At 41.0% G+C, this 27,913-nt stretch overlaps 1 protein-coding gene across 2 annotated transcripts in view; it reads right to left on the bottom strand.

Annotated features, from left to right (window-relative positions):
- Positions 1-53: 53 nt before the first annotated feature.
- Positions 54-27,913, bottom strand: part of ZPBP (zona pellucida binding protein) — a 153,606-nt gene continuing 125,746 nt past the window's right edge. For both annotated transcript variants that reach the window (XR_009600318.1, XM_015095179.4), the window contains one exon: positions 54-26,575. Coding sequence is in view for 1 of the 2 variants with exons in the window: in XM_015095179.4 (XP_014950665.2) it covers positions 26,481-26,575 (95 nt within the window). In the remaining variant the exon portion in view is untranslated. The remainder of the gene's footprint in view (positions 26,576-27,913) is intronic.

Genomic DNA, 27,913 nt, shown 5'->3' with positions numbered 1-27,913 from the left:
ATCTCTGGTGTGCAGGAAAATATATTAAAGGACAAATTCTCAACATTAAAAAATATTTGCCATCATGAATATTTAATAAACTCTTTTCTTCACTCCCCCGATGTTGTGTTATATATCTATACTATTACAAAAGAAATCCAAAATTTTTCAGAGAATTCAGATATTTTTGATTATTTTGTTTTGCTTTTAAGCATTGAAATGGGTTTTGTAATGTGTCCACTAGTTGAAACATGCAACTACAGTTTCTAACAAGCATTATTGAAAACTTCATCAATTATTTTAAATATAGATGATTGAAACAGTGAAAACAAAAGCATAGACACAAGCCAAATTAGTTAAATAGTAACAACTAACTCTATTTGCTTTAATAGGCAAGAGATCATCTGCTTTTTATTTTCAAATGTCACCCCACTGACACACGGGACAGTTCAAGCATCCCCATTAGTGCTGTGCTGTGCTAAGTCGCTTCAGTCGTATCCGACTCTTCGCAACCCTACAAACTAGAGCCCGCCAGGCTCCTCTGTCCACCGAATTCTCCAGGCAAGAATACTGGAGTGGGTTGCCATGTCCTTCTCCAGGAGATCTTCCTGACCCAGGAATCGAACCTGAGTCTCTTGTGTCTCCTGCATTGCAGGCAGATTCTTCACCCACTTGCCCCATTAGTGGCACCATTGATTACAGCACATGGTTTCTCTGGCCAGTGTAATTTGGAACATAATGTTTTTACTAGATGCCCACCCACTAGCACTCTAATGGCTGATGGAGTCATTTTCCCTGAATAATCTGGTTTACAGCAAGCAATACACACATTCTAGAAACAATGCATTTTTATGGTTCGTACTTTTCCCATTCCAGCTGCCGCTCCTCACGGCTCCATGCTCTTCACTGCAAATCAACTCCCAATCTACTTTATTTCCCTAAACATAGACTTCCATTTTGACTGAATTCTCCCCACTGCACACAGAACTGCCAGACTCCTCAGCATGGCAGACTAGCGTCCTCACAAATAGGTCCTGGTCCACAATGCGACCCACCCACTGGCTCATAGCACTTGGGCCCTGGGTGCCTCAGACAGTGCTCTGAGTTATGTCTCAACCTCCCACCCCTGCCTTTTCAGTGCTGGGAGAGTGGAGCCACTTTTCAGGATGAAACTTAAGGGTCATTACTCGTGAGGAGCCTTCCTTAGTCCAAATTATATGGTCATTCTAAGCCCCACCATACTATTCATTTGGTATCTTATTTTAGCATGATTTACTTTCTAAAATTAAACTATTGTTGATTTACAATGTTGTGTTAATCCTGCTGTACAGCCAAGTGATTTAATTGCACATATAACTACATTCTTTCTTATATTCCGTTGTGGCTTATCACAGGATATGGAATACCGTTCCCTGTGCTGCACAGTCGGACTGTCCTGTCTACCCATTCTCTATACAATAGTTTGCATCTTCTAGCCTCAAACTCCCTATCCATCCCTCCCCCAACCCGCCCCCTCTCGGCAGCTGCAAGTCTGTTCTCTATGTTTGTGAGTCTATTTCTGTTTCATTGGTAAGTTCATCTGTGTAATATTTTAGATTCCACATATAAGTGGTATCATATATTCGTCTTTCTCTTCCTTCATTTAGTACAATCATCTCTAGTTGTATCCATACCACTGGAAGTGGCATTATTTGTTTTATAAGGCTGAGTAATATTCCATTATATATATACCACATCTTCTTTATCCACTCCTCTGTCAATGAACATTCAGTTTGCTTCTGTGTCTTGGCTATTGTGAACAGTGTACTTAAGCATGACTTCAAAACCATGTCGTACTTTGCCTTATGGTTCATTTTGCTCTATTCTTTAAAGTCTCTTTGATTCAGGCTATTACCCAATCCCTACTGTTGCAGAGTTTAGGTTCAGCAGCCATAAGACAATAATTGGCCATTTCTGATGTAAGTCAGGGAAGTTCGGTGAAGTGAAAGTCACTCAGTCGTGTACAACTCTTTCTAACCCCATGAACAGTAACCCGCCAGGTTCTTCTGCCCATGAGATTCCCCAGGCAAGAATACTGGAGAAGGTAGTCTTTCCCTCCTCCAGGGAATGTTTTGGTGTAAACTTTCTAATGCTGAACATAATTCATTGCTTATACTGAGGAGACACTGGTACTCACTGATGATAAAGCAAGTCTATAGTGTTGGTATTTATTTCCTATTTTTGGAATGTAAATCTCTTATCTTAGACCTTCTTACATAGTTGTCAGTGCTCCTGCACATTTGAATTTTTTACATGATTAAACAACTTGATAGTATCTAATGAATTAATGAATCAATGAACTGAGTTATCAGTACATGAAAGTTTTCATTCAGTTCAATTCAGTTCAATTGCTCAGTCGTGTCCAACTCTTTGAAACCCCACGGACTGCAGCAGCCAGGCCTCCCCATCCACTGCCAACTCCCAGAGTTTACTCAAACTCATGTCCATTGAGTCAGTGATGCCATCCAACCATCTTATCGTCTGTCGTCCCCTTATCCTCCCACCTTCAATCATTCCCAGTATCAGGGTCTTTTCAAACGAGTCAGTTCTTCACATCGTGTGGCCAAAGTATTGGAGTTTCAGCTTCAGCATCAGTCCTTCCAATGAATATTCAGGACTGATTTCCTATAGGATGGACTGATTGGATCTCCTTGCAGGCCAAGGGACTCTCAAGTCTTCTCCAACACAACTGTTCAAAAGCATCAATTCTTCGGTGCTCAGCTTTCTTTATAGTCAGACTCTCACATCCATACGTGACTACTGGGAAAACCATACTTTTGACTAGATGGACCTTCGTTGGCAAAGTAATGTCTCTGTTTTTTAATATGCTGTCTAAGTTAGTCATAACCTTCCTTCCAAGGAGCAAGCGCCTTTTAATTTCATGGCTGCAGTCACCATGTGCAGTGATTTTGGAGCCCCCCAAAATAAAGTCTAACACTGTTTCCACTGTTTCTCCATCTATTTCCCATGAAGTGATGGGACCAGATGCCATGATCTTAGTTTTCTGAATATTGAGCTTTAGGCCAACTTTTCCACTCTCCTCTTTTACTTTCATCAAGAGGCTTTTGAGTTCCTCTTCACTTTCTGCCATAAGGGTGGTGTCATCTGCATATCTGAGGTTATTGATATTTCTCCCACCAGTCTTGATTCCAGCTTGTGCTTCATCCAGCCCAGTGTTTCTCATGATGTACTCTGCACAGAAGTTAAATAAGCAGGGTGACAATATACATCCTATCCCTATTTGGAACCAGTCTGTTGTTCCATGTCCAGTTCTAACGGTTGCTTCCTGATCTACATACAGATTTCCACAGCCTGTTGGAAAAGTGTTAAAAATTGATGGCTGCCTATATTTAGGGCTTTCCCATTGGCTCAGTACGTAAAGAATCTGCCAGCGCCAGTGTCAAACTTCAATCTGAATTTGCAAAGAACCTGCTGTTCTAACCTAACAGAAATGTGGCAATTAAGTCCACATGCCTAATTTTAAAAGTAATAAATCTCATTGAACATTAAGTGACACAGGACAGTCATGCGAGCTGAGAATACTCAACCAAAGTTTTACTAACATTCAGAAAATGTAAATGAAGATGTGGTCTAACTGCTTGGCACATGGGCCTTTTTTGGTGTAAGGAATACATTTTATTTAATTCCTACCTGTTAGGTTCAGATAAGTACATAAAGCCTGTGGCTGCCACAAGATTTAGACACAGAATCAAAAATAATCAGGATTTTTAAGCACATTATTGACACAGTCTGATGAATAAAAACAATTGTAAATAGTTACAACTAAGTTTTAATTCAATTTTCAGAAAATATAAACATTTCTCAATTTTATATAACATTTAAGAAATCTTGGAAATAATTTCAGGCAAACTGTTCTTCAATATACTTTCTTAGCATATTTGTTTGCCCATTTTATTTACCTTATCAAAAGAACACAACTATTTTTCTGTGTAATTTGAGGGATTTTTTCCCTTCATATGCATGTATTTTCCTACAATTAAAAAGAAACAAGTGAAAGTATACAGTAATGTTTTTATGAAATTATCAGTATACTATATATATAACAGACTAGTTTATTTCATAGTCTGAAATAACCCATTTAGGCAATCAAGAAACACAAATTGTAAGCCAAGAATTATGCAGTTTCCCCAGGCAGTAGTTAACGTACCCTTTTTTGTTTTTTTGTTTTGTTTTGTTTTGTTTGCAGAAAAGTAAATGTAGACTCAGAAAGTGAAAAAGTGACTCAAGTTTCAGCCTACTCACTCAATGATGGAACCAGACCCAGAGCCAGAGACTTGAAGCCTTATCATGTGCTTTTATAGCAGACACTGGGAATTAGAGGGAAATTTCCAAAATGCCCTTCTACTCTACCCCACTGACATACAGGAAATGAACAGCCACAGATTCCTCTAATTCGGCTATGGCAATCTCGACAGTTGTGAGACCGAAATGTTTTTCCTCACAAAATACGACTCTCTAGTCTAAAGATTTGTCATAAGGTTTTTACTGCTAAACAAACTGTACCAGCATTCCTTGTTAAGAGTGTTCAATAATCAGTGGTGTTTTATATGTCTTGTGTAGGTATGGTCCTTGCACTGAAATGTATAAAATATGACGAAATATTAGCACTCATCTTCCTGAAACTAAATGAAGTAACTGCTGTTTATTGTGTGCCAGTTTTACGACTTGCAGCACAACAGACATTTCAGATTCTTTCATCTGATTTCTTCCTTTTGTCAGCTCTGCTGTATCAGTGAGGGGATGGTAGATGACTTGTCTATATTTCAGTGTTAGGACTGAGGCCACATCTGTCTGGTCCATTTTTCTGCATGGGGGGTAGTCAGGGCTGGAATGGGTGGTTCCACCTTCATCAAATTTTCCAGAGCAGCATCTACTGACCTTCCTTAACCACTGAAGTCATATTACAGATATTTTTTGAGTGAATCCTGTATGTTGAGTATGGTTTAGGCCTGGAAGACCAAAATATACCTGGCCTTTTGGCCCAGGGAGCTCTTGTTTAGGACACCGACTCTTTGTGATTCCATGGACTGTAGCCCGCCAGACTCTGTTGTCAATGGGATTTCCCAGGCAAGAATACTGGAATGGTTGCCATTCCCTTCTCCAGGGTATCTTCCTGACCCAGGAATCAAACCCGGGTCTCCCGTATAGCAGGCAGATTCTTTACCTAGGCCAGTAAAAACAGCTCTGGCATCACAAGCCACTTTGAACTTTTGCATTAAAGTCATAAATTTGCATCAGTACCACCATTTAAAATTTAAAAACCTTGCGATCTCCTGATATATAGTAGGGATTGAATTATGAGGCTAAGATTGTATGGAACCAGTAACAGTATTAAGTGCTTTCTTGGGTTAGTTCTACTCCACCCACATTTCATTTTGACTTAATCCTTGTGAACTTTAACTAATATAAATTAACTATCAGTGTAATCTGCCCACATTGTGCATGTGCTCAGTCGCTCAGCTGTGTCCAACTCTGTGGACTATAGCCCACCAGGCCCCTCTGTCCTTGGAACTTTCCAGGCAAGAGTACTAGAGTGCGTTGCCATTTTCTTCTCCAGGGGATCTTCCCAACCCACAGATCAAACCCATGTCTTGCACCTCCTGCATTAGCAGGTGGCATTCTGCCATCTGGGAAAAGCCCAATGTGCCCACATTCCATGTTTAATCTGTGGTTTCAAAGCACTTGTTACATCTCGAAACGAAGGCAAAGACTGTCCCCAGTGGGAACAATCGCAGCGGTGGTGAGGGTGGTTGGGGCAGTGAGAAGGTCCCTCTGGGCGTCAGTGTTGACTGGCCAGCTCAGTCCACCAGCCAGCACCCTCCATTTTTCTCTAGAAGAATTTCTACTTAAAAATAGGCATCAGTGCAATAGAGGATATTATTTCCCATCTTTTCATAGATTTGGATTAATTATAATGAATCAATACCATTGAAGGTACAGATCTTACAAATAGAAACACTAAAAAATCAAAATGTGTCCTCTATTTATGCAAAAAAAAACTGAAAGTCTTTCCACAGAGAACAGACTGGTGGTTACCAAGAGAGAGTGAGGGAAGGATGGGCTGGGAATTCAGTCTCAGCAGACCCAAACTGTTACAGACAGGATGGGCAAACAACACGGTCCTACTGTGTCCTACATGGAACTAGAGTCAACATCCCATGATAACTGAAATGGAAAAGAATATTAAAAAAAGAAGGTATATATATATATACACGTATGTATGTATAATTGAATCACTGCTACAGAGGTAATTAATACAACATTGTAAATCAAATGTACTTCAATTAAAAATAAAAAATTAAATATCTTTAAAATAACATAATGTGCTTTTTTAGTACAATAAGCAACATGCCTATACTTTAAAGGACAGATAAGGCTATATAATGAGGGAAACATAAAGGAAGTTATTAATTTGGATCTGGAACCAAAAGGTGGAAATTTAGGCTAGTACAGATTTTTAACAGTGTGTTAGAAAACTTTAAAATATTGAGAAGCATGATTCTTCATTAAGGAAAAAAAGACATTTTAAAAAGTAGTCTTTTGTGAGATATTTCCCTCAATTTATTCCTCAGAATTATCTATATTTTCCAGCTAGACATTTTCTTCCCATACATGCATGCATCTAAACAAATGGATGAACAGTTATGCTCTGAGTTCACTGAGATCTGAAGTATAAATATAAGCAGGATCAGATTAAACAAAACAAACACAAGACAAGCAATGCATCACTGGGCAGACATTTCTTTTATGTCTGACATCAAAGAAAGTTAGATGGAAGCAGTAAAAAGTGTACAGAGCAGATTGAAAGAGATCCCACACGGTGGACTTTGCCATTCTAATTTGTCCATGTAATTCATAAGGTCTATAACTATTTGCTCGTAACTATAAGCATAATGTGTATATACATGAGTATTTGTGTAATTTACTACTTAATTTTTTTATATAATTGCAGATACTGATTCCCTAGACCCAATATTTGAAAATAAAAATAATTTTAAAGGGCATCATTTATAAATATGTGTGATGACTTACAAGGTACCAGGTCAATATCAAACCATAGCTGTTTTCATTTTTAGCAGACTGTTCTAGGGATTGTACTCACTACATTTATGAATTACACAGTTTCCTGTAGACTGAGGTGATATATATATGCATTTTTAGTACAATAAACAACATGCCTATACTTGAAAGGACAGATAAGGCTATATAGTGGGGGACATGCAAAGGAAATTATTAATTGGATCTGGAACCAAAATGGAAAGGTGGAAATAGTCAATATTTTATAACAATTTTTGAATATTCTAATTAAGTAAAAGTATTGTCTTAATTTGGATTTCCAGGTGGCTCAGTGGGTAAAGAATCTGCCTGCAATGCAAGAGACACAAGAGATGCAGGTTTGATCCCTGGGTCAGGAAGCTCCCCTGGAGAAGGACATAGCAACCCACTCCAGTATTCTTTGCCTGGAGAATCCCATGGACAAAGGAGCCTGGTAGGCTACAGTCCATAGGGTCACAAAGAGTTGGACATGACTGAAGCAACTGAGCACAGCACAGCAATGTCTTAATTTAGGACCCATTCTATGCCTCTAAAATATTTAAATTTAAAACATACAATAACTTAGTTGTACCCCATTTATATATAATATCTGCCAAGAATATGTTTTATAATACTTTAACTATGTATGGAGCTGAATTTATATGATTAGGTCCAATGTGCAGGCATTATTTCATGGGTATGTGTGTTGAGCAGATTTATTAAATGAACTATTAAGCTGGGTTTTGCACTTCCACAGAGAGTCACACTTAAAAGGATACTTCTAAAATATTTCAGGCTTTTAAAGTCTACTAAACAAGAAGAGTAATATGTGTGTCATTAAAAAAAATACTCAAAATGCTACAAATACTTTGAGTTATTTCAATATAATCCTTGAGACTTAAACATATACTATGGTTTTCACTTCTTATTTAAATAAAGGATGGACATTACGCTGAAGCAGTATCTATAATAGAAACTGATCCCACAGTACAGACAGTAATGACAAGGCATTCTCACTTTGTCACTTCTAAAATTAAATGCAATGCTCACTAAACTGCATAACTAGAAATAGGGTCTAACAATCAGTAAATACCTTAAGTGCAAGTTTTCTCTAGTTACCTCCATGTTAGCTTGGAGGAAGACATCTTTAAAAAAAATAAAAAACAAAAAATTTCAATTTAAAGCTAAGAATGTTACATTCTTGAATTGGAAGATTAGTTAACTTAGAAAAATTTTCCTGCCAGAAGCAACAAAAGAAGATGGACAGAAGATATAATTCTTTTGGTATCAGAGGGAACCATGGAATTCTGAAGACAGTGAGGATCTTCAATGTGCTAAAGGAAAATCACTGCCACCTTAGAATTTCATATGCAGTAACAGTACCCTCCAGACTGCAGAATACATGCATGCATGCCTTATTAATATGTCATATTTATTGATGCTTTTATCATTTTTACAGACAATGCCAAGTCATAGTATGATTTACCTCCATTTACCTCTTTCTTATGTATGTTATTTAATACACTTTAATTCTATGCACTTTAACCTTGTCTTTACTATTGTCTGATAGTCATTATTCATTTAGCGATATCCCTGTATTTGCTATTTTACTGTTTTTTATTCCATCTTTCACTGAAAATCATATTTTTTCTGCAATATTTTTTGGTATCTCTTTTAGTGCATTTCTCCTATTAGTGATTTTTTTCAGTTTTCATTTAACTGAAAATACCTTTATGCCAACTGCATTCTTAAAATATAAGGATATAAGATGATAAAAAAATAAACATTAGATCTAGATAAAAATATATATGATAGTTTATACAGTAGTATTTTTATATATAACTGGTAAAATGAATAGGAGATAAAAATACTCTTTTATAGAAGAGACATTTACCAACCTGAATAACTTCATTAACAAAGCTGACCTAGTGGACATGTACATAATTCTTCCTTAAAAAATTATATAATACATACTGTTTTTACAAGTACATGTGGAAATTTATAAACAATGACGTTAGGCTGAGCTACAAAGAGAAGTCTCAACACATAAAGAACTGACAGCATCCAGATTGTAAATCCTGACAACAGTTCAATTAAACTATACATCAATAAGAAGAGCTAAGTAAAAGGTCCCCATATGTTGCTAATAGAATTCCAAATATCCCAGAGAACAAATGAGATGCCACAGTAAAAATTATAAATCTAATGGACAGAAAGAAAGACAAGGCACAAATAACGTCAGGAATGGCAGAGGCAGTCACTTGAGACTTGCAAAATATTAAGATAATAAAATTATACTTCAGGAGACATCTGGTTCTGCCAGACAGAGTAGCTCCATTCCTCCAAGATTCCTCCTCTTATTACTAAAAAGCCCGGACATAACAAAGAAACAAAAGACGACTCTGGAAATTTCAAAGAAGCAGGAGGCTGCCTAAGTTAAGTGGGATTTGAGGAGCACCACTGGAAAGAGTTCCCTGGTTTCCTTACTGTCTCCCCTAGAATTCAGACCCACCACAGGCACAGACAAAAGTGCTCCAAGAAAGGCTGAGCATGGGAAAAGGATGACCAATAGCAGGAGACTTTTTGCCCATACCTAACTTACCCTGGGTGCACACCCTCAGAAAAGTGTATCCCACCCTTGGGTTCAGCAGCCATGGGCCTCCCACCTGCCCTCCACCTGAAGAAGCAGATGGCGCTCCTGCTCCCCTCCTGGGTGGTGAGGGGCCCACTCCTGCACCTTCTGCTCTGTGGAGTAGTCCCATCCCTGGCTGGATACTCTTCCGTGCAGGATTCCATGCCTAGAGGTCAGGGCACCTGAGAAGCAGTGCTGAACCCATAATGGCTGAACAGCTCTTCAAAGAATGGCCCATTGAAAGAAGGTAAATCAGCAACTTGCTATCAAGCTGCTGTGTCCTTGAGGAGCAGGGCTGTACTGGGGACTCAGTGTTGGTCTCTGTTCCAGGTAGGCTGACATGAGCTGGAAGAGTCCAGGAAAATGGGACTCCATGCCGCTGGGGGCACATGCAGCTCCACCTCGCTGCCCTGGCTCTTCTGTCCATGTGTCCACATGGGGTTCTTGTGCTGCCAATGATGAAGGCCAAGTGTCACCTGGTTGGAACAGTTTACCCATTTGCTTGTTCAAAGCCTCTTCCAGGGTACTGCCTCATCTATCCTGGGCACTGCGGTCCTCAGTTCACTCTTCCACAGGACACAAAGGTGCTTGGACATACCACAGAGAACCCCGGCCTTCCTCTCTTCGGAACCCAATCTCCTCTGAATATTAGAATCAATCCCTCTGACCTGAGTCACCTCTGTTTTAACATGTTGATTCAAGAGCATGAGGTAGAAGTTCCAGGTTACAATGTTAATAGAAGCGTTCCTACCTTAGTAAATTCTATATAATACCTCTAAACTAGCAGAGTCCATAGCTGCAGAGGCCAAGAGGCAGGTTGGCCAATAGATCTGCAGGGTAAATGTGAGAAGCTGCATCTGTCACCTACCCCCCAACACACACACAACCTTAAGTACAGCAGTGACACTGTATACTATTGTCATACAGCCAGGCCCAGTCCTTCCACTTTGCCCTTCTTCAAATAATCACTATAATTCTGTAGCTGAAAGTCAGTGTCCTCACTGTGACCAGTTGCTGCTGGTTACTGATTCAGAGCATAGATTACACCCAAGAAGACATTACCTGAGCTCCACCGAGAGATCCATTCAGGTGGCACCAGAAGTGTCTTCATCAGACCAACCTACCATCCTGTTAGTAAGGATGTTTCACGGCAACAGGGAACAGGGTACAGCTAGGACATTGTAAGAGCACAAGTCTACTGCCAGGATTTACCTCCCATAGGATGAACTCAGCATCAGTGTGACGGGGAACATAACCACAGCAACAGTGGCATTTGGTAAGAGGTAAAGTATCTGCCTGCAAGCCAGGAACCATGGATTTGATCTCTGGGTCAGGAAGATCCCCCTGGAGAAGGGCATGGAAACCTACTCCAGTATTCTTGTCTGGAGAATCCCATGGACAGAGCAGCCTGGAGGGCTACAGTCCATGGGGTCACAAAGAGTCAGACTGGACTTAGTGACTTAATCACCGTCACAAACCCGCAGGCAGTGGTTTTGGCAGAGATATTGGAACACAAACCTGTGCCCTGTTCCAGAATGAACAAAGTCCAGCCCCTTTCATGATGGTCTTGGTGCCCCACTGCTGTACTTGCTACCCAGGCAGCTGGCCACCTCCCTGGTAAACACTGCCATAATGGGGGCTTCTTGTTGGAAGACAAGGCTCTCAGAAGACGTTGCAGCCAGGTTGTGCCTTGATAAACAGACAGACCTTGCATCTTTGTCACCATGGCAACTTGGTTCATGGCGAGGAAGAGAGGCAGACCACGTCCGCAGAGCTGTCACCTGGGTCATCAGATGGTCAGGCTCTCCCAGCTGACTTCACCCTCAGTGTGTTTATCTCAGGAGGTCTCGTCACACACATTTCCTCCTTGTCACCGAATTTCCAATCCTGTCCCCCTATCCTTTTTCTCACTGCTGAAAAACTTATGCAGATCCAGATGTCGAATCAACTCTCATTTCTGACGAACTGGAAACAAAAGGGCACAGCCTAAAGTCCATCTCTTGGGAAGATTTTCCTCCCCCACTCTTAGGGGAACACCTGTGAGTATGGCTTGGAACTCTCTACTTGGAACTCTCTCTCACTCCAACATATTGTGTACAATCTTCTACAAATCAGGCTAAAACATTTTCTCCCCAGTGAATATATCAGAGAGGATCCCTGTGAGGTCACAGGTGCAGGTGTGGTGAGGAGGCAGGAGTGGGAACCAGGCAAGTTGGAGCACAAGCCTGCAGGAGCCGCCCAAGCCCTTCCCATGCACAGCTGTCTGGCTTGCCCGTGTCTGGTCACATTGGGGACACCAGCCTGGGTGGGGAGCAGCGTGTGCAGGGCCTGCAATGGCTATAGAGCCATCTCGTACTCTTGAGTCTCATTCAAAACTGGAAGCTTTGTGGGTAACTTAGTAAATGAGCAAGAGAAACATATTAGTAGAAATAAATACTGACTCCAAAACCAAGAAAGCTCCCCTCTTTGGCTTTGTTTCCCCAGATGGTGACTGCAGCCATGAAATTGAAAGACGCTTACTCCTTGGAAGAAAAGTTATGACCAACCTAGATAGCATATTCAAAAGCAGAGACATTACTTTGCCATCTAGTCAAGGCTATGGTTTTTCCCGTGGTCATGTATGGATGTGAGAGTTGGACTGTGAAGAAGGCTGAGCGCCGAAGAATTGATGCTTTTGAACTGTGGTGTTGGAGAAGACTCTTGAGAGTCCCTTGGATTGCAAGGAGATCCAACCAGTCCATTCTGAAGGAGATCAGCCCTGGGATTTCTTTGGAAGGAATGATGCTAAAGCTGGAACTCCAGTACTTTGGCCACCTCATGAGAAGAGCTGACTCACTGGAAAAAACTCTGATGCTGGGAGGGATTGGGGGCAGGAGGAAAAGGGGACGACAGAGGATGAGATGGCTGGATGGCATCACTGACTCGATGGACGTGAGTCTGAGTGAACTCAGAGAGATGGTGATGAACAGGGAGACCTGGCGTGCTGCGATTCATGGGGTCACAAAGAGTCGGACACGACTGAGCGACTGAACTGAACTAAACTCCCCTTTCTCACTGGAAGCAGCCAGATGAAGAAATTTTTCCACAGTCATGGGAGATCGACAGGCACCACATCACAAAACCCCTAGAAGTATCACCAAGGTGGCAGGCTCCTGAATTCCTGTGGGGCATATATCCAGCTTTCTGACACGTGTATCTTACCAAATAGTGGAAGAATATGATAATTCCTGTTTACCACTGCAACCAGCATGGTGCCTTTCATGTAGTGGGTCAAACTGTGCGCCTTGGAGTGCCAGCTGTCTGCATGTCCTGCAGCAGGACAGTAAAACTGTTAGTCCTGGCTGGCCAGCTGAAAGCAAGCTGCTTCTGGTGGACTTCAAAGAAGAAAGCATTCACCAGATCAGCAGCTGTGGACCACATATTAGCCTATTTCAATTTATTCTAGTAAATAAATGACTGGAAAGGAAGTTGCAACTGGAACCTCACCTAATGGAGTTGGATGGTCATTCTCTAAGGCCCAGCATCTTCTGCTCAGGCCAGAGAGATAAGTGGATGATGCTGTGTGAGGAATCACTCTCCTTCATCCTCCAGTCTCTGAAAACAGCATTAACCTCCTAAATCCCTCCAGAAATGCAACGTTGCTTTTCATTTATTATTTTCATAGGCAGGGACAGTTCTAGGGACTCCACCCGGCCTTTCCAGTCTCTGCTCCATTGTTCATGGAACCAACAAGAGGAATTCATCCAGCTGCTATTTCAACTATGTATCCTGGAACTTGGAAAAGTAGGCCATGCAGTGGATCATGGGACCCATCCAGCCCATTGATCCCACACTCCTTTACTAGCCACCACCCTGAGCAGAGTGGTGTTCATATCCTGGCAGTAACATCAGTTGAGAGCCAGAATCAAGTAACCTTCAAAATACTCAGTATTTTTCACTCTCTATTATGCATCCATTTTAGCAAATGGCCATGGGTTTCTCTGGGAAGGCTGGTAAAATGTGCGGCATAAATCTTGGGTGGCATGGCGGTCATTACTGAAGAGCCACCGCAGCTGCCTCTGCCCCAAGGTATCTGTCAGACTGTGAACTGATTCAGTTCTGGAGATTAGCTAAGAAGCCAGGATTCTCAACAGGCCTGGAGCTGATGAACCAACTCAAGTTTGAATTCAACACACTGAACTGCCTTCTAACTCTTCCAGTCCTGGGGGCGTCATGAGCAACACAACAAGATCCCTAGCTAAATATACCAAAACAACTAGATCAGGATCTAGTCATCCTGATCGCTCTCAGCCCTAACATCCACCTGCCTCCAGCCTCTGCATGACCCTTCTCTAGGATGCCATCACCCCTACTCCCAGTGATTCATGGAGTTCATCTCAACTCCCATCCCTGTACCACAAAGGGCTGCAGGGACATAGGCCTCAAGAATGCTGGCATTCTCTTCACCAAGAACTCTTCCGAGCCCTGGAAAGGAGTGGCCTCTGGGCTGATCAGGAGCCAATAACAGGGGGTCAGTATGGAAAGCATATGTAAAAAGTCCACGTAAGCATTCCAGCCTCCCTTAGCTGTCAGATGCTTTACTCAGTACGCCAAGTAATTCCAGGCAGTCAGCTTTGTTCAGGGCAACCCACCACTGGGTTCAGAGTCGAGTAAATTAGGCAAATAAGCAAACTTGTTTCTCAGCTGCTTGAATAACATTCTGAACCTAGGCTCTCTGGAGCTGACACTCCCCACAATACTTCCAGCCCACCCAGCCTGTGCACCCTCCACTCTGGCCACACTCACTGAGGGTCTACTCCCTGCGCACTGGTTGTTGTTCAGTCACTGAGCCATGTCTGACTCTCTGCAACCCTATGGACCTCCAGCAGAATGCCAGGGTCATCTATCCTCAACATTATCCTAAAGGTTGCTCAGACTCAAGGCCATTGAGTCAGTGATGCCATTCAACCATCTCATCCTCTGCCACCGTCGTCTTCTTTTGCCTTCAATATTTTCCAGCATCAGGGTCTTTTCCAGTGACTCAGGCTCTTCACATTAAGTGGCCAAAGTATTGGAGTTTCAGCTTCAGCATCAGTCCTTCCAATGAATATTCAGGGTTGATTTCGTTTAGGATTGACTGGTTTGATCTCCTTGCTGCCCAACGGACTCTCAAGAGTCTTCTCCGGCACAATTCAAAGCATCAACTCTTTGGTGCTCAGCCTTTTTTATGGTTCAACTCTCACATCCATACATGATTACTGGAAAAACAATAGCTTTGACTATATTCTTTGTCAGCAAAGTGAGGTCTCTGCCTTTTAAAATGCTCTCTAGTTTTGTCATAACTTTCCTTCCCAGAAGCAAGCATCTTTTAATTTCACGTCTGCAGTCATCAACCACAGAGATTTTGGAGAACAAAAAATAAAATCTGTCTCCACTGATTCCACTTTCCCCCCTTCTGATTGGCATGAAGTGATGGGAATCTATGCCATGATCTTGATTTTTTTTTAATTTATTTATTTGGCTGTCTGGTCTTAGTTGTTGCACACGGGATCTTTGGCCTTCCTTGCAGCATGTGCGATCCATTTCCTGACTAGGGATTGAACCCCAGGCCCCCTGCACTGGGAGCATGACATTTTAGCCACTGGACCACCAGAGAATTCCCATGATCTCAGTTTCATAATGTTGAGTTTTAAGTCAGCTTTTTCACTCTTATTTCACCCTCATCAAGAGGTTCTTTAGTTCCTCTTCACTTTCTGCCATTAGAGTGGTATCATCTGTGTATCTGAAGTGGTTGATATTTTTCCTGGCAATCTTGATTTCAGCTTGTGATTCATCCATCCTGGCATTTTGCATGATCTATTTGCATATAAGTTAAATAAGCAGAGTGACACTATACAGCCTTGTCTTACTCCTTTCCCAATTTTGAACCACTCAGCTTTTCCATGTCCAATTCTAACTGTTGTTTCTTGACCCGAATACAGGTTTTTCAGGAGACAGGTAAGTGATATGGTATGCCCACATCTTAAAGAATAAAGACATTCTTTAAAAATGTTCCAGTTTATTGTGATCCACACAGTCAAAGGCTTTAGCATAGTCAATGAAGCATAAGTTTTTCTGGAAATTCCTTGCATTTTCCATGATATAACAAATGTAGAAATTTGATCTCTAGTTCCTTTATCTTTTTGAAACCCAGCTTGTATACCTGGAAGTTCTCTGTTCACATACTGCTGAAATCTAGCTTGAAGGATTTTGAGCATAACCTTACTAGTACGTGAAGTGAGAAAAATTGTATGGTAGTTTGAACATTGTTCCACACTGTCTTTCTTTGGAATTGGAATGAAAACTGAAATTTTCCAGTCCTGTGGCCTCTGCTGAGTTTTCCAAATTTGCTGGTATATTCAGTGCAGCACTTTAAAGCAGCAGCATCTTTTAGGATTTGAAATAGATCAGCTGCAATTCCAGCTAGCTTTGTTTGTAGTAATGCTTTCTAAGGCCCACTTACCTTCACATTCCAGGATGTCTGGCTCTAGGTGAGCTGATCACACCACTGTGGTTATTGGAGTCATTAATATATTTTTGTGTAGTTCTTCTGTGTATTTTTGCCACTTATTCTTCATCTCCTCTGCTTCTCATAGGTTCTTACTGTTTCTGTTTTTATTGTGCCTATCTTTGCATGAAATGTTGAAAACTGATCTCTCCAATTTTTGTGACGAGATCTCTAGTCTTTCCCACTGTATTATTTTCTTTTGTCTTTATACTGTTCATTTAGGAAGATCTTCTGTTCTCTCCTTGCTATTCTCTATAACTCTGCATTCAGTTAGGTATATCTTTCCCTTTTTCCCTTGTTTCACTTCTCTTTTTTCCTCAGCTATTTGTAAGGCCTCCTCAGACAACCACTATGCTCTTGCATTTCTTTTTCTTTGGGATGGTTTTGGTCATTGCCTCCTGTACGATGGTATGAACCTTCATCCATAGTCCTTCAGGCACTCTATCTACCATAGCTAATCCCTTGAGTCTATTTGTCACTTCCACTGTATAATCAAAAAGGAATTGATTTAGGTCATACCTGAATGGCCTGGTGGCTTTTCCTGTGCATGTATGCTAAGTTGCTTCAGTCATGTCTGACTTTTTGTGACCCTATGAACTGTAGCCCACCAGGCTCCCCTGTCCATAGGGATTCTCCTGCAAGAATACTGGTGTGGGTTGCCATACCCTCCTCCAGGGGCTCTTCCAGACCCAGAGATGGAATCTGCATCTCCTGTGACTCCTGCATTACAGGCAAATTATCTACTGCTGAGCCACCAGGGAAGCCCATGGTTTTCCCTACTTTCTTCAATTTAAGCCTGAATTTTACAATAAGGAGCTCATTATCTGAGCCTCAGTCAGCTTTGGTCTTGTTTTTGCTGACTGTATACAGCTTTTCTATCTTCAACTGCAAAGAATATAATCAATCTGATTTTGGTATTGACTTTCTGGTGATGTCCATGTGTGGAGTCACATCTTGGGTTGTTGGAAAAGGGTGTTTGCTATGAACAGTGTGTTCTCTTGATGAAACTGTTAGCCCTTGCCCTGCTTCATTTTGTACTCAAAGGCCAAACTTTCCTGTTATTCCAGGTATCACTTGACATCCTTCTTTTGTACTCCAACCCCTTATGATGAAAAGGACATCTTTTTTTTTTTTTTTTTTTTTTAGTGTTAGTTCTAGAAGGTCTTGTAGGTCTTCATAGAACTGGTTAACTTCAGCTTCTTCAGCATCAGTGGTTGGGGCATAGATTTGATCAAAGTGATGTTGAATCGTTTGCCTGGAAAAGGAACCAAGATCATTCTGTTGTTTCTGAGACTGCACCCAAGTACTGCATTTCAAACTCTTCTGTTGACTATGAGGGCTACTCCACGTCTTCTAAGGAGTTGTTGCCCACAGTTGTCATTGTTCAGTTGCTCAGTTGTGTCAGACTCTTTGTGACCCCAAGCATGCCATGCTTCCCTTGGCATGTTTCCCTTTACTATTTCCTGGAGTGTGCTCAAACTCAGGTCCATTGAGTCAGTGATGCTATCCCACCATCTCATCCTCTGTTGCCCCCTTCTCCTCCCACCCTCAATCCTTCCCAGCATTAAGGTCTTTTACAATGGGTTGGCTCTTTGTATCAGATGGCCAAAATACTGGACCTTCAGCATCAGTATTTCCAATGAATATTCAGGGTTGATTTCCTTTAGGATTATCTGGTTTGATCTCCTCGCTGTCCAGGGGACTCTCAAGAGCCTCTCCAGCACCATAATTCAAAACCATCAGTTATTTGGTGCTCAGCCTTATTTATGGTCCAATTCTCACATCTGTACATGACTACTGGAAAAACCATAGCTTTGACTAGACAGACCTTTGTCGGCAAAGTAATGCCTCTACTTTTTAATATGCTAAGTTGTCATAGCTTTTCTTCCAAGGAGCTATGCCTGCATTCACCATCCGCAGTGATTTTGGAGCCCAAGAAAATAAAGTCTGTCTCATTGTTTCCCCATCTATTTGTCATGAAGTGATGGAATTGGGTGCCATGATATTACGTTTTTTGAATTCTGAGTTTCAAGCCAGATTTTTCACTCTCCTCTTTCACTTTCATCAAGAGGCTCTTTAGTTTCTCTTTGCTTTCTGTCATTAGGGTGGTGTCCTCTCCATATCTGAGGTTACTGATATTTCTCTCAGCAACCTTGATTGCAGTTTGTGCTTTATCCAGCCTGGCATTTCTCATAATGCATTCTGCATATAAGTTAAATAAGCAGGGTGACAATATACAGCCTTGATGTACTCCTTTCCCAATTTTGAACCAGTCCATGATGCTTGGAAAGATTGAAGGCAGGAGAAGGGGATGACAGAGTACAAGATGGTTGGACGCCATCACCAACTCAAAGGACATGAGTTTAAGCAAGCTCCAGAAGATGGTGTGCAGCTGCACACTGGACTGAAGCTCAAGGCGTGCTGCAGTCCATGGGGTCACATAGGGTTGGACACGACTGAGCAACTGAACCACAACTGTTCCATGTCCAGTTCTACCACTGCTTCTTGACCTCCACACAGCTTTCTCAGAAGGCAGGCAAGGTGGTCTGTTATTCCCAACTCTTGAAGAATTTTTCACAGTTTCTGTCATGATCCATACAGTCAAAGGCTTAATGTAGTCAATGAAGCATTAGTAGACGTTAATTCCCTTGCTTTCTCTATGACCCAATGGACAGTGGCAATTTGAACTCTAGTTCCTCTGCCTTCCCTAAACCAAGCTTGTACTCAGTTCTCAGTTCACATACTGTTGAAGCCTATCTTGACGGATTTTGACCATTACCTTGCTAGTACGTGAAATGTCCACATTATATATTATATAAATATATTCTACATCATATATATATATATGTGTGTATATATATATATATATATATATAAAAGTAATGCTCAAAATTCTCCAAGCCAGGCTTCAGCAATACGTGAACCATGAACTTCCTGATGTCCAAGCTGGTTTTAGAAAAGGCAGAGGAACCAGAGATCAAATTGCCAACATCTGCTGGATCATGGGAAAAGCAAAAGAGTTCCAGAAAAACATCTATTTCTGCTTTATTGACTATGCCCAAGTCTTTGACTGTGTGGATCACAATAAACCGTGGAAAATTCTGAGAGAGATGGGAATACCAGACCACCTGACCTGCCTCTTGAGAAATCTGTTTGCAGGTCAGGAAGCAACAGTTAGAACTGGACATGATCAACAGACTGGTTCCAAATAGGAAAAGGAGTACGTCAAGGCTGTATATTGTCACCCTGCTTATTTAACTTCTATGCAGAGTACATCATGAGAAATGCTGGGCTGAAAGAAACACAAGCTGGAATCAAGATTGCCGGGAGAAATATCAATAACCTCAGATATGCAGATGACACCACCCTTATGGCAGAAAGTGAAGAGGAACTCAAAAGCCTCTTGATGAAAGTGAAAGACGAGAGTGAAAAAGTTGGCTTAAAGCTCAACATTCAGAAAATGAAGATCATGGCATCCGGTCCCATCACTTCATGGGAAATAGATGGGGAAACAGTGGAAACAGTGTCAGATTTTATTTTTGGGGGCTCCAAAATCACTGCAGATGGTGACTGCAGCCATGAAATTAAAAGACGCTTACTCCTTGGAAGAAAAGTTATGATCAACCTAGATAGCATATTCAAAAGCAGAGACATTAGTTTGCTGACTAAGGTCCATCTAGTCAAGGCTATGTTTTTTCCAGTAGTCATGTATGGATGTGAGAATTGGACTGTGAAGAAGGCTGAGCACTGAAGAATTGATGCTTTTGAACTGTGGTGTTGGAGAAGACTCTTGAGAGTCCCTTGGACTGCAAGGAGATCCAACCAGTCCATTCTGAAGATCAACCCTGGGATTTCTTTGGAAGGAAGATGCTAAAGTTAAACTCTAGTACTCTGGCCACCTCATGCGAAGAGTTGACTCATTGGAAAAGACTTTGATGCTGGGAGGGATTTGGGGCAGGAGGAGAAGGGGATGACAGAGGATGAGATGGCTGGATGGCATCACAGACTCGATGGACATGAGTCTGAGTGAACTCCGGGAGTTGGTGATGGACAGGGAGGCCTGGCGTGCTGCGATTCATGGGGTCGGAAAGAGTCAGACACGACGGAGCAACTGAACTGAACTGAACTGATACATATATACAAAGTAGTAGATATAATGGTCATCTGAATTATATTCACCCATTCCCACCCATTTCAGTTCACTGATTCCTAAGATGTCAGTGTTCACTCTTGCCATCTCCTGCTTGACCATGTCCAATTTACCTTGATTCGTGGACTTAAAATTCCAGGTTCCTAAGCAATATTGTTCTTTATAGCACCGGACTTTACTTACACCACCCAACACATCCACAACTGAGCTTCGTTTCTGCTTTGACCCAGCTGCTTCATTTTTCTAGAGATACTAGTAAATGCTCTCCACTCTTTCACAACAGCATATTGGACACCTGAAGACTGAGGCGGTTCATCTTCCATATCATATTTTTTTGTCTTTTCATACGTTCATGGAGTTCTTGAGGGAAGAATACTGAAGTGGGTTGCCATTTCCTCCTCCAGTGGACCATGTTTTGTCAGAACTTATTACTGTGACTTATCCATCTTGGGTGGCCCTGCACACACGCTCATAGCTTCATGGAATTACACAAGCCCCTTCATCACAAGCCTGTGACCCATGAAGGGGGGCACTGGGTACATACTCTCTTTTGCTGGGTAACACATCACCGTATGCTTCATGACTGTAAACAATCCTGTTTTCATCCCTGTTTCTAAGGTGAGGAGTCTGGGGTATGGTTTAGAGAGGCCCTTTGCCCAGGACAGAGCTGTTGGCAGGGGTTGGCTGGGCTGGGTGCCTTTCTAGAGGGTGTCCTCTTCCAAGCTCATGTAGTTTCTGCAGAATCCAGTTTCTCGTGGTCTAAGGACTGAAGCACTGCTTTCTTGCCAGCTGACAGCAGGGGCTGCCCTCAGCTCTCCAAGCCCCCTGCAGGTCCTTACCAGTTGGTCTTCTTATAGGTCCACTTATGACATGGCAGCTCCTTCTGTGCCAGGAGGAGGATCTCTCGCTCCAGGACATTAATACAGAGCCTCATGGAATATAATTATGCAAGTGACTCTGTCATCTTTGACACCTTCTATTGTCTAAAATTAAGTCACAAGTTCTACCCACATTCAAGGAGAGAGGATTATACAAGATACAACTAACTGGAGGGGTCGCCACTGGATAATTCTGACACAACTGATGCACACTCCTGATAAGCTTTTGCTATAAGCCAGCTAATACAATTTTCTGATACATACTGTAGGTAACATTTGGAAACCAAACACCCTTGGAACTGCTAGGATTCAAGCTTAACCAAGCTTACCCTTGTGGCTCAGCTGGTTAAAGAATCTGCCTACTATGTGGGAGATATGGGTTCGATCACTAGGTTGGGAAGATCACATGGAGAAGGGAAAGGCTACCCACCCTAGTATTCTGGCCTGGAGAATTTCATGGACTGTACAGTCCATGGGGTCGCAAAGAGTCGGACACAACTGAGCAACTTTCACTTTCACTTTTCAAGCTTACCAAGTATTATCTATTATATGTATCAGAAGCTGCTCAACCTCATCAGTACTCCAAGAAAGAAAAAACATGGGAAACTATTTCCATCTGTCAAAATAAGTCATTTAAAAAATGAATTCAGAGAGGGTGTGGTGAAAATATGTACTCTAATATATATCATTGGTGGGACTATAAATTGTGCAATTCTTTAGGAAGGAAATCTGGCAAATGGTCCTAAGGATTATAACATTTTACTTCTGGGTACTCAGCATAGAGAAGACTTAAAAATACCAAAGTATTAAGAAAGAAGATGTTAACTACAATGCTATATAAAACAGTGAAAATCTGGAAGCAGAAGAAATGTCCAACAACTAGAAATGTTTCACCATATTAATTTTGCTGAAATGTATCAAATGTAATAGTCATTAAAATTATGTTGGTGCTTTAGTCACTAAGTCGTGTCTGACTCTTTGTGACCTTATAGACTGTGTAGACCTCCAGGCTCCTCTGTCAGTGGGATTCTGCAGACAAGAATGCTGGAGTGGGTTGCCATTTCCTTCTCCAGGGGATCTTCCTGATCCAGGAACTGAACCCAGGTCTCTTGCATCGCAGGCAGATTCTTTACTAACTGAGCTACAATGGAATCCCAAAATTATGTTAATGAGGTGAATACAATTGTATAGAAGACATTATATATTAAGGGAAATACTGGCTGCATATGCATGAATAAGACATATAACATGAATAAAGAATTTACACAAATGTAGGAAATTTCTCCAAATGTCAACATTGCTGACATCTGGGTTATGAAGCAATAAGTGGTATTCTCCTCCTACTTCTAATTTCCTCTGTTTTACCTATTTCCTATAATGAATGAACACTCTACCAATTACCATGCTTTTGGTTGCAGAAAACCTAACTTGATTTAACTAAAGAAGCTTTTGTATCTCACAGAGCTGGGGAGTCCAGGACAGGCTGGGATTCAGACAAAATAAGGGCAGTGATTCATCATCACCATTAAGACCCAGCTCTTCCTGAGTCTCCACTCTAGGTCCTCAGTGTGGGCTCCATCCTCAGGGCATTCACCTCACAGTTTCAATAAAACAGAGGTCGGAAAAAGGCCACATGCTGTCTGGCTAAGAAGGACAGTTCTCTGGAGTAAACAAACTTGGTGTTCCACTGGGAAGAAGGTGGGCAAGTTGATACTGAAGAGATGAGCAACAGTGTCTTCCCCAAATGGTTACTCTTGTCATTTGTCAAAATATGTTTACTGCTTCCAGGATTTCCCAAAGTAATTCATTTCATTGTAGAAAATCTGGAAAACAGATGGTATCAAAAAAACCTCACACAGGAGTCTATTACAAAGGATGGTCATTCTTAACATTTTGGTTCATTGTGTTTTAAGACCTAAAATTTTATTATTTTATTTTTAAAATTAATTTTTATTGGAGTAGAATTGCTTTACAATGCTGTTAGTTTCTGCTGTACAGCAAAGTGAATCGGTTATATGTACACATATAACCGATTTTCTAGATTTCCTTCCCATTTAGGTCGCCACAGAGCACTGAGCAGAGTTCCCTGTTCTATACAGTCGGTTCTCATTAGTTAGCTGTCTTACACAAGTATCAATAGTGTGTATATTTCAATCTCAATCTCCCAGTTCATCCCACCCCGCTCTTCACAACCCTTGGTGTTCATATGTTTGTTCTCTACCTTTGCGTCTCCATTTCTAAACTCTATATAGTACTACACACGACTGAGTGACTTCCCTTTCACTTTTCACTTTCATGCATTGGAGAAGGAAATGGCAACCCGCTCCAGTGTTCTTGCCAGGAGAATCCCAGGGACGGGGGAGCCTGGTGGGCTGCCGTCTATGGGGTCGCACAGAGTCGGACACGACTGAAGTGACTTAGCAGCAGCAGCAGCAACATGCTACCACATGGAAACAACATAATTTATTTAACCATTTTGCTCTTGTAGATAATTTCTATTAATTCCATTTTTATTATTAGTAACCCTAGATGGAATATTTCACCTGATCTCTAATCTGCTTCCTTTGGATAGTGTCCTTTAAGTGAAATTACTGGACCAGTATTACATATTGCCAAATGAGTACATATTACACATCTACAATGTAAACAATAAAATACAAAATGGAATCATATTTGCCATAACTTCACAGGTCAATGTGAGCGTCGGACTGTGTACTTTAAGAAAAGCTTCAATAAAAATAAGTCATTATATAAATGCAAGATATTATTTTGATATTAACAAAAATAATAAACATTGAAACTGCCTTATGTCAACAATCTATCTTAGGGATTAGTTTATAGTTTTTAATCATACACATTGTCAACTGCTTACAACTTTCAACATTCCACAATCTATCTGTCAATATGATAGAGGCAACTTTTATCTTAGTTTTAAAGCATTTCTATTGATGGGACATTAATAATCTATTAAGTAATTGAAAATTTACTAAGCTCATAGCTTTATGTCCTATGAAGACAACTAGGAAACTAGGAATACTCTGGTACTGAATATCATTGAATGTGAAAGACAGACATACAAGCAACTAAAATAAATGTGATACGTGATCAAACAGGGCAAAGAACATTTCACTACGGGACCCAAGAAAGAGAAATAATCAACATTTCTCTTTCTTCTCCTAGTCTATTCTCTGCTTCAGTTTCTACCAACTGTTCTCTCTGCCGGGACACTTAAATCTGGCCTTGCTCCACCCTGGCATTTGCATGGCCCAGCTCCTGGCCAACCTCCATGAGGTGAGAATCTGTAGCTGGCCCTGATCGCCCTGCCCCTTGTCTTCTCTCACCCTGGACCCCCGTCTTTCTGCCCTCCTCTGCCCACACCACCGCAACACCCCGTGCTGCTTTCCCAGCTCATCAGTGAGGGGCTGATCCTGATCACTCCTTACAAAGACGCATGGGAAATTCAAGTCCTCTGAGCTGTTAAAGAAGAAGAAACTAATCCCAACTCAGAGTACAAAGGAAAGAATATGTATCCCAATTCATCATATTATACAATGTAGAAATTTGGAAACTCGAGGAGGCTGCACTGCTTTCACAGATGGAGACTTAATAGGTCTTTTACGAGTTACAGAAAGCATGTGCTATAAGAACAATAAGCTACCCAAACAGTAAAACAGCAGAAACATGTTACTTAAGGGTAGAAAGAAGGTTCCTGAAAAACCTCTCAAAAATAGAGGAAAACAATTACAACACCATTACAGTCCAAAGGGCCTGTTAGAGAAACATCACTAGGGCTAACAAAGAAATGTCATTTCCCTTGCATCTGTATTTCTGTGAGAATTCCAGGTAACACTTACCCACAGGGAGAACAAATGAGAAGCTAACATAGTAACTGGACCATTCAGAATGCCATGCACGGCCTCAGGGTCAGTAAATGCCTCTCTGTAAGCTGTCCAGTGTCCTGCACACTTGTGCCCAGATCCAACCTGAGTGCATTTGCCATTCACACGTATTCATGTCTCAAGAAAGGAAAGATGAAGAGAAACACAGGGAACATTCCAAAGACAGTATAAAGCTGATACAAATATAATAAAGCAGTAACTAGAAAACTGAGAAGCTACTGATTCTGTGATTTACTCACGTATCTTCCCTGTAATTAATGTCTAAATTTGTGGTAATTTTTCATATTCGAACACAACACCCCAGGGTGAGAGAGTGTCAGGTGGCTGTAGCAGTGCCTGCAACAGACGCTTTAACAGTGAAGGAGTGGAAAAGCTGCTGGACTCTCATCCTTAGAGATGCTGTTGGGGAAGGAAGGGGCTGCTTAGCTCCTCTTTGTCTCCACAAAAGCTAAATGGTGAATTATTTATTCATTTTTTAAAAACATGCATTTCTTTATTTGGCTGCATTGGATCTTAGCTGCGGCATACAGCAGAGACTGTCTAGCTGTGTGCAGGCTAGTTGCTCTTTGGCATGTGGGATCCTAGGTTCCCGAGCAGGGCTTGAACCTGTGTCCCCTGCATTGCAAGGCAGATTCTTCACCACTGGACCACCAGAGAAGTCCTTCAAATGTTAATTTAGGCACCTACAATGACTGCTCTATTCTAAAATAATTTGAGGGACTTTAAACTGAAAAGTTTAAGATCACCACAGCGACCTGTATTAAAAACCCATAATATGTTTTTTTTTTTTTGGGGGGGGGGTGGTATATGGTCTAGGTCTTAAACTAAAGTAGCTAAAAATTGCAACAATAAAACTTGGGAGTTTTAAAAAAGTGACTTTGAGCTATGAAAGTTCAAACTGCAAGGAATAAAATCACATAAAATTAAAGAAAAGGACTGAAACAAGCTGAAATTACAATTACTGTAGAAGAATATGGTGGCCTCAGATTAGTTAACATATAATAATGACAAAATGGGCAATTTTTGAAAAATCATAAAAACCTTTTGGGTTAACCGAATATAGCATATTTGAAATTATCTTAAAAACAGTGACCCAAGAAATATTTTGCAGTCATATGTAGGTCTGGCATTAACAAATAAAGATTATTGGCTGTTCTGTGTATAAAGAATTTGGATATACAGTATTTCAATTAAAATGACATCTTTTTTTTTTGGTAAAATCTAATACATTTAATTTTGGCATAATAGTGATTTATTATATATTAATACTTCAAAAATATACTTTTGTGTTTGACAAACCATCGACAAGCTCAAAATGGGCCTATAAACATGCTTTTGCTCCAAACACCAAGCTGCTATTGCACTGAAGGCAGTGAATTCCATCACGGGAGTTATAAGATCCAGGGCTGCAGATTACTGTGAATAAAAAATAAGTTAATAAGTAACAGTCTCCTAATACCACGTCAGTTAACTTTAGATGGAGAATACATTTTCAAAGAAGTTTTTTTTTTTTCTTTTTGGTCTTAAATGTGGTAAAATGCACATAACATAAAATCTGCCATCTTAACCATTTTTAAGTATACAGTTGAGTAGTGTCAAGTATACTCAAATCATTGCACAACTAATCTCCAGAACTTTTGCATCTGGGATAACCTGCACCTCTACACCCATTAAACACTTCCTTATTCCCCCTTTCCTAGGTCCTGGCAGCCACCATTCCACAATTTGTTTCTATGAGTTTGACTCCTCTAAATGCCTCATGTAAGCTTAAGCCAAGACTGAGCCCACAGTGTTGACATTAGAAGGCTTATTGGCCATTTTGTAAATTCTAGAAGAATGTGACTACTAGATGGTCCATAGTAAGCATGCTCCAGATGTATAAAGATATCCGCAAATATGGGAAGGACTTGCAGATAATTTTTAACAATCATCTGGTTTCAAATTCTATCTCTATCAGGGGCTAAAAGTGTAATTTTAGAAAAATTACTTAGCCTAAAATGTAACTCAGTTTGGTCATCCCTAACATAAGGATCTATCATCAATGTTACCAATGCTCCTTCTGCATGATGGGAAGTAAAGAAAGGAAGAAAGAAACCAAGGTTAAATACATTCTTTGTTGTTGACTGGGCAAAGTAGTCAATTCTCTTAGTTCTAGCTTCCTCATTTCTTGGCCAACTGATGCAAAGAACTGACTCATTTGAAAAGACCCTGATGCTCGGAAAGACTGAAGGCAGGAGGAGAAGGGGACGACAGAGGATGAGATGGTTGGATGGCATCACTGACTCAATGGACATGAGTTTTAGTAAACTCCGGGAATTGGTGATGGACAGGGAGGCCTGGCATGCTCCAGTCCATGGAGCCACAAAACGTTGGACACAACTGAACTGAACATTTCTAAAAGAGGTACAATGACAATCAAGTCATAGTGTTTTTGTGAGGACTGAAATCAGATGACTTAGAGAAGAAAACACCAAGTCTGTGACAAGCATTGCACTCAGTAAATGCTTAACCCTGTGCACTGCATGGCTGCTATCTCCACCACCTCTTCTATGTGGGTACTGCCATGAAGGTCATGGGAAGACATCAGCCCTCTAATTGGGCTTGGGTCTCCGATTTTCTATTGCATATGTCATCAGCCAAGGGATCACAAAGATGTTAATAAGAGCATATCTAAGGATGGGTTATCATAGGCCATGAAAGAAGATCTCTTTTTAGCACCGTAATTTAATAATACATGTCACTGATTGGATCTAG

The sequence above is a fragment of the Ovis aries genome, chromosome 4 (genome assembly GCF_016772045.2).
Source record: "Ovis aries strain OAR_USU_Benz2616 breed Rambouillet chromosome 4, ARS-UI_Ramb_v3.0, whole genome shotgun sequence".
Taxonomy (NCBI): domain Eukaryota; kingdom Metazoa; phylum Chordata; class Mammalia; order Artiodactyla; family Bovidae; genus Ovis; species Ovis aries.
The sequence above is the reverse complement of the archived record's forward strand: the minus strand, read 5'-3'. Positions and strand labels throughout refer to the sequence as shown.